The sequence below is a fragment of the Myotis davidii genome, unplaced genomic scaffold (assembly GCF_000327345.1).
Source record: "Myotis davidii unplaced genomic scaffold, ASM32734v1 scaffold2712, whole genome shotgun sequence".
Taxonomy (NCBI): domain Eukaryota; kingdom Metazoa; phylum Chordata; class Mammalia; order Chiroptera; family Vespertilionidae; genus Myotis; species Myotis davidii.
Genome location: NW_006283997.1, coordinates 17,088 through 25,258, shown reverse-complemented (window position 1 = coordinate 25,258; position 8,171 = coordinate 17,088). Strand labels below are relative to the sequence as shown.

Genomic DNA, 8,171 nt, shown 5'->3' with positions numbered 1-8,171 from the left:
CAGCTGTGTCTGCAGTGGGAGAACTTCTGTCCTCTAGGGAGGTGCTAATCTAGCCTTTGCCTGAGGCTATCCAACAAATGCCTCTGTGCAAGGCTTGGGCAGGGCGGGTCCCAGGGGATCAACAGGGCGGACAGAGAGAGCAGTTATGGCTGCTCTCAGTCCCATTCCCAGAGGCTCTGCCTCTCAGTGTCCCAGCAACTGATGCAAACCTCGGAGAGATAGCTGCCCTCGAGTCCGACTGATGCCAAACAGTCCCGCTTCTCCCGTTTGAGTCTGGGTCCCTAGATACCTGCCTGGAACTAGAACTCAGAGCCTGAGACTCCCTCCTGATTGAAACAGACAACCGCGCCCTCAACCGCCAGCCCGCTCCGCGCACACCTCTGCACCTTAGTATTTCATTTCCGCACTGCGCCTCCTCTGAGTCTCGATATGCTTTTCTCTTTCCTTCTAGTTGTGGAATTTCCATTCAGCCAGCCTTCCTGTGATTCTGGGTGATGTCCGTTCCGTCTTTTAGTTGTATTTTTGAAGTGGTTGTGCGAGGCAGCAATCTCCGGTGTTTACCTATGCCGCCATCTTGGTTTTTCTCACAGATTTTTTTATATGTCTGGCTCTTGTTCTTTGGGTTAGCTCAATTGTACCTCTTCAGAAATGCCTTTTGGTGAAACAACTTCACTTCTGGTCTTGGCCTTTTTTCTAGTCCTTATTGTTTCTTGATTATCATTTTATGTATTTTTTTATTTTTGGCCTTCCCTCACTAGACTGAGAGCATGCTCGTAGTCATGGAAGAAAATAACAAATTTAATTTTGGATCTGTGATATTTTTCATTCCTGTGGTACATCTAGGTAAAAATCCTTGGGGCTACTGGAAATATGGGAAGAGGATTCAGGCTGAAGATTTTTATTAGGAATAGTTGGAGATCTGACAATTGACTGATCAGAGAAAATGGTCAGAAAAGGAGAGGAAACATCCTCAAAGATACCAAGTTTTAAGGGGATGATAAATTTAAAAGGATGCCGTAAGAGACACAGATATATTTCACTTCTAGCTTGTCCTTGAATTTTCAGTACCTAATATTTTTGTAGAAACCATGATCTAGCGAACATTGAATAATTGAACTTTTTTGTATTTTGATACATATTATGTCTCTAATCTGATGTTTATTTGTGTTAATACCTATCAGGGTGACTAATTATTTTACATAATTGATATGCATTTATGAAATGATTATTTTAAAAATAACTTAAGCATGTTTTTAGAAGAAAATTTTAAAACTTTCCTTTTTGATCTATACTAATGTTCTAGTGAGGCTTTATTGTATATCTGTTACCTGTGTATTTTTACACCTTTCAATAGCAGGTTTGTGTATGTCTGTCTCTTACAGCAGTATTTGACACACAATAATATTTGGTAAATGGTTTGGAAGTGTTTAATGTTGTCATTTGTACATTATCTGAGTATATATTGTTCTATTTACTGGAGCAATAGTGAATTTTAGATAATTAGAAGAGAGTTATCATTCATGTGTTTGGGCATAGGCCTTCCATGGAAAATATAAGAATAAGAATATAGATAGCTTTAATATATAGCAAATGAAATAATATGGTTATCTCATTAGAATGGACAAAAGCAAATACTGTTTGAAAACAAGCGTCTCAAAGTATTATAGTTTTTGTTTTGCAGTAATGTCTGGGAAACCAAATTTGTATATGGTTGGGATGTGGGCTATGTAGAAATATTTAGGATTATTTTCTTTAGATATTGCTAATAAAGCACAGCTGATAATAACTATTTGCTTATTTATTTTGGTCATACTTTAGTGCTCTTATTAAGCAAGTGAACAAATCAATAGATGGGACAGCAGATGATGAAGATGAGGGTGTTCCAACTGATCAAGCCATCAGGGCAGGTCTTGAACTGCTTAAGGTAAATTGTTTAGGTGTTTAAATTACTTAACTCTTAAGCATATCATATTTTTTATTCTTGAGATTTGCTTTTTACATTTATAGAACCTAAAGTAAAATTTTATTGATTGCTTTAGGTAATTTAGAAATTGTGTTTTCTAATATATAAGCTACATATTTTTCGTTTTCAGTTGTATATGGTAGCCTAGAATTAAAATGGTGGACTATAATTTAAAGGTTTCATTAGTGAGCAAAGCAGCTACTTATCTTTATCCCAGAAGGAGACAAATTTTTCCTAAATCTCCATTTTATCTTTTATTTTGTTAGCAAATGTACTACTCATTACAAAAATATACTCATTACAGAAATATTGGTTGTTGACAACTTAGAAAATATAAAATTATAAAGAACAAAAACATTCATAAGCCTATCAAAGTTTCTTTTACTCCTTTTAATCTTTGAAAATGGACATTTTTATGTAGTTGAGATCGACTGAATATACAATTTTATAATTTGGTTTTCTTTTATTGAATTGGAAGCAATTTTTTAGTGTTTTTTTAAGACTGTGTTTTTTGTTTTGTTTTGTTTTTTTAATATATTTTTATTGATTTCAGAGAGGAAGGAAGAGGGAGAGAGAAACATCAATGATGAAAGAGAGTCATTGATTGGCTGCCTCCTGCCAGCCCCCTACTGGGGATCCAGCCAATAACCCCGCATATGCCCTTGATAGGAATCAGTCCACAGGCTGACACTCTGTCCACTGAGCCAAACCTGCTAGGGCAAGACTGTTTTTAAAGAGCATCAAAAAACATCTGATTTTTGGCTCTCATTTAGTAGATTGACACTTTGGGGAAGTTAAAATTTGCCTCCGCTTCCTCATCTGTAATGCGTGGTGATAATAATAGTACTTATCTTACAGAGGACTAAATTAAATCATGTATCTAAATTTTTTAGTGCTGCATCTGCTTCATAGTAAAAAGAGTAAACAGTTTTGAAATGTTGATTGGTCCACTTGTAATAGTGCTTCCAGCTATTTCCCTATTGCTAGATATTTAGATATTTTTCATTTTATTCCTATTATCACTACTAAGATAAATACATCTAACATCTCTTATGTGGTTTTTTGTTTGATTGTTTTTAATGCTTAAAGGGCATTCCTAGTTCAAAGAGAATGACCATTTTCAAAATTCATAGTTTGATAGGTGGGTAGGTAGATAGGTAGTCAAATTTCTTTACAGAGAAATCATGCCCAATTTCTTCATACACATTAGCAGTGTATAAAGATGCATTATCTCCTGTCTCCACAGACATGGAATAGTATAAATTTTTAAGAAATTTCCTAATCTGATAAGAAAAAATAACCTTAATTTGCATAGTTATTCCTAGTGAGGTATACCTTTTATATGTTAATCATTAGTGTTTTTCCCTATTGTGAATTCATTATTTTTATCCTCTGTTCATTTTCTACTGACATTTCATAATCTTTTCATTTTTGGCTTTTTTTTTCTTTTAGCTTATTTAAATGAGCTTTTTTATTTCTTGTGCTGTTTTATAGGACATTCTTGATGTCTATAGAATATACAGATATTCTACTTAATATATTCTATTTCAGTATAAAGTAAGTTATAAAGTATATTAGTAAAATGAATACCAGTGAAGAGTAAACAGAGTATCAACAATACTATTGGAATTCCGTGAGTGCTTTTTCCCCTCACTCACATTTCCTAGGTATAATTGTCCTCAATTTTGGGTTTATTATTCTCTTCTTTATATAGTTTTACTATCCCTATCTATGTATATGTCTCCAAATAATGTTGTTTATTTTGTTTGTTTCTGAATCTTAAAATTTGGCATTAGGTATAATATATTTTTCTACTTCTTGTTTGTTTTTATAGTCCACATTTGATTCCAATTAAGCTTAAAAAATCGCATGATTTTAAGAGAATTTTATTTGTTTTTGTTTTTAAATCTGAAATGTAACCTATCTGAAATTTATTTTGAAGCTGTATATTTTGGAGGATGGTCTAATTTGATTTTCTCCCAGTATTAACAGGACTATTTATTTAAAAATCCCATCCTTTCTCATTTATGTTTTGTTGCCTTTTCTATAATGTATTACATTCTATATAATCTAAGTTCTTACATATCCTAGGGTCTATTTATTGCTTTCCTTTTTCTGTTTCTTCTAATGTTAACTACCATGTTGACTGATTATTGTAACCTTTTATTACCTGGTGTTTTACTTCTCTGGGTTACTTTATTTCTCAAAAATGTTCCTAGCTAGTGTCTTAATAACTTTTATTTAGAGAAATAGAGATATTTTGTTAAATTTTTTTTGTCCCCTTCTACCTTTATTCCCCTTAAAAAATCAAATTAAATTAAATAAACATTAACTGAAACTCATTATTTTAAGTCAAATTAAGTAGAATTGTATTAGCATATAATTTAATTTGGAAAGAAATGAGTTTTTTAGATCATACAATTTTCTTACACAGGAACATTTCTGTTATATATATATTTGAGCATGTTTCATATTTTGTTTATAGTGCCCTCATTTACTTGTTAGTGAAATTAGTCTTGTATTTGATCTGTATTTTTAATATGTAATATTTTGGATTTATATTGTGGAGATGAAAGTGTTTACAGATCATTTTTATGACTCGTTGTTTAGGTACTCTCATTTACACATCCCATCTCGTTTCATTCTGCTGAAACATTTGAATCTCTCCTGGCTTGTCTGAAAATGGATGATGAAAAAGTAGCAGAAGCTGCACTCCAAATTTTCAAAAACACAGGCAGCAAAATTGAAGAGGATTTCCCACATATTAGATCGTGAGTTGATTTATTCTGATAAATATTCTGGAATATAGAAAAATATTTTACTCTCCCTTGGATTATGTAATATTTGAAATATTTTATGTTTTAAGGAATTTCTAGATTTTTTTAAGTTTATGCTGTTTGGTTTAGATTCTCGTTTTCTGGGGGAACCCATTGGTATTTTATTTTTTATTTATTTGTTTTTAATCCTCACCCGAGAATATTTTTTCCATTAATTTTTAGAGAGAGTGGAAGGGAGGGGGAGAGACAGAAAAACACTGATGTGAGAGAGACACATTGGTTGGATGTCTCCCTCATGCCCCCGACCATGGTCGGGAGCCTGCAACCGAGGTACGTGCCCTTGATTGGAATTGAACTCAGAACCCTTCAGTCTGCAGGCTGACACTCTATCCACTGAGCCAAACTGGCTAGGGCCATATTGGTATTTTAGGAGATTCATGAAAATGTGGCTGAACCTGTAATTTCTTTCTGAAACATTAATTTTGCTTAAAGATTTTGACAACAATTTTATAGTAAAGTATCCCTTGTTATAGTGTGGCATAGAATAAACATATTATTTGAATTTGAGGTCTGGTGGGAAATTCTAAAGTAATTTCAGTAGGATTTCCCATTGCACTCTCCACTTTCCTTTATGATTTAAAGTATTGGATTGAAATTTTTCAGAAGCAGTGCTGTATTTGACATAGGGAAGCAGGGAAGCATGGAATAATCATCTTAACAGCAGTATGTGTGTGAGTGTCCATCCGTATTTCTAAGAATTGTAAATTGCACTGTTACTCTATGGATCTCTGATAGTGGTTCTATAATAGCTCAAAAGAATAAGTCTGTATTCTTTATGGACCTCTGCTTGCTTTATATGGATACCTGCCTACTTCATATGCATCTTTCCTCACTGTTCCTGAAGAGTATATCATATCTGATAGTTGGTCCTAATATCGTCATAGTCATTGATGGTTGGTTTTACCTCTACCTCATTACTTCTGGCTTAGTCACTGTCTAATTATTCTGGTTGGGGTAGCATACTTCATGTTGAATAATTGTATAGGCCATTTCTTAAGCAAGAGACTGTGGACTGTCTCAGGTAAATTTTATTTATTTATTTATTTCTGTTTATGTGAACTTAATTTTAGAAACTATTGGTAAATAAGACAAAGGCATTAAGTAAATGATCATTGAAACATACCAGAATGTTGTAACAGTATTCTCCTTGGCAAGAGTAAGAAATTTTATGGTTTAGAGCTGACTTTGTAATTGTTAATGGAGCTTGGAACATGAATTTCCACTTGGAATGGTGCTGTCACTCTTCTATCCAGATCAGAGATCAAAGTGGTGAGGCAGATATGTCCACGCATGTGTGTACACACTCACACACACACACACACACACACACACACACACACACGTACACACACACACGTACATACACACACACACACTATATAAACTATATATAACTCTATACCATTTATGGAATGTCCACTTACTGTACTACCTCATTTAGACCTTGTAACACTTCATTAAAGTAGAGGAATTTCAAATAAGGAATCTAATGGTTCTAGCTTAGGTTATTTAGCTAGCAAGTAGCAGAGAGAAGATTTGAATGTCCGCCCTTTTATCTGTAATGCCTATGGTAACATGTCTGTTATGGCACATTTCCTTTCTTAATCAGAGCTTTGAATACATTTTAGTTTGATTTATTTACTGGTGGGGGTTTTGTTGTTATTGTTTAAATATATTTTTATTGATTTCAGAGAGGAAGGGAGAAGGAGAGAGATGGAAATATCAATGATGAGAGAGAATCATGATCGGCTGCCTCTGCACACCCCACAGTGGGGATCGAACCCACAACCCTGGCATGCCCTGACTGGAATCGAACCATGACCTCCTGGTTCATAGGTTGACACTCAACCACTGAGTTACACCAGCCAGACTACTAGTGGTCTTTATGTTCAATATAGACTCTCTTTCCTAATACCTTTTACATTAAAAAATTGTAGGAGAACTACAAAATTAAGGTCAAAAGGTGAACATTTTAGAACATGTATGGGTATTTTAAAACATGCTGCTATAATGTGGAATTGGTATACCTCTAGTTATCTGGTTTATTTGTGGAGTATATTTCAGATGTCTCTCATGAGGAGAATTCACTGATACTGTATACCTGTTTTTTCCATATACTATTCTTAATAAAGTAACTCATAGTATATGTCTTCCAGGAGATAAAATATGTATGCATATTTTAAATTATTAAATTGGGTGGGTTGATTTTGAGGAAATATTAAATCAGTTTCCCTTGAGTTTACTAAAATGATTTAAAAGAACCAACTGAAAAATATATCTAAGTAGAAGTTACAACAAAGAGATATTGTGCTAGGTAAGCCTAGAATCAGGTGTATAAAGAAATGTATAGTAAGTGTTCTGTCCTTTGCTAGTTTAGAGAGGAGATTGAGGTGTATGGACAGTCTGAAAGAAATAAGTAGAACCTAGCTTCAGCTAGTAGTGGAACAATAGGAGAGCCTTTGTGGTCATACTATTTTTCTTTGGGCTGACCTATTTTCTTTCCGTAAAAGGAAGAGTAAAGCTTAGATTAGAGTTGTGAGGTAAACGTATTACCAACTTTGTAGGAACAGAAGAAAAGTATGTGCTGACTCACTAAGCAAAAATGAGATGAATTATGGGTTTCATTCTAACTCACCCCACAGTAGGCATTATGTGCCAAAACTAGAAGTCACCTGATAACACAGCCATAGCCCAAGTGGAGCTAGCTAGTTCTTATCACTGGAAGAGTTTCAGTAATCTTGGAGAGAAATTACACAGAGATAGGGAGTTGTTACCTTTAGTCCTAATTCCCTCCTTCATACTACTTAGCCACAGGTGGAAACTTTGATGTTACTTTTTTAAGAGAAATGTCCAATGTTCAATCATCAGGGAGACACTATCTGCATTTTTTTTAAATGGCAAGCTGGAGAGAATTTCTGTTATTTAAGCATGAATTAACAGAATACAAATAAATTGAACATGAAACTTACACAAATATTTTAACATTCAAAAATAGCTGAGAAGAACTTTTTGGAAGAATTAGTTTTTCTAGGAAAAAAATGAAATTTTAGTCAGTTGCCAAGAAAGTTAAACTGCAAATGATTTCTGGGGGTGAGAGGGGGAAGAGATCAAAAATAAGATCCTATCTAATAAAAGAGAAACATGGTAATTAGCTGTACCTCCACTACCCTTCCCATTGGCTAATCAGGGTGATATGCAAAATAACTGCCAGCCAAGATGGTGGCCGGCAGCCAGGCAGCTGGAAGCTAACATGAGGCTTGCTTGCTACAGTGACGGAGGACTCCAACATTCCCCACCTGCCGCTGCTGGGCTCTGAGCTGCAGTAAGAAACATTGTTACAAATATAGAAGCTAAACAAAAACCCAGAAACA

General features: G+C 34.3%; 1 protein-coding gene across 2 annotated transcripts in view; it reads left to right on the top strand.

Annotated features, from left to right (window-relative positions):
- Positions 1-5,471, top strand: part of LOC102768675 (sister chromatid cohesion protein PDS5 homolog B) — a 96,624-nt gene extending 91,153 nt beyond the window's left edge. For both annotated transcript variants that reach the window (XM_015568044.1, XM_015568045.1), the window contains 3 exons: positions 1,819-1,924; positions 4,574-4,734; positions 5,404-5,471. In XM_015568044.1, coding sequence (XP_015423530.1) covers positions 1,819-1,924; positions 4,574-4,734; positions 5,404-5,449 — 313 coding nt within the window. In that variant the 3' untranslated portion in view covers positions 5,450-5,471. The remainder of the gene's footprint in view (positions 1-1,818; positions 1,925-4,573; positions 4,735-5,403) is intronic.
- The last annotated feature ends 2,700 nt before the right edge of the window (positions 5,472-8,171 follow it).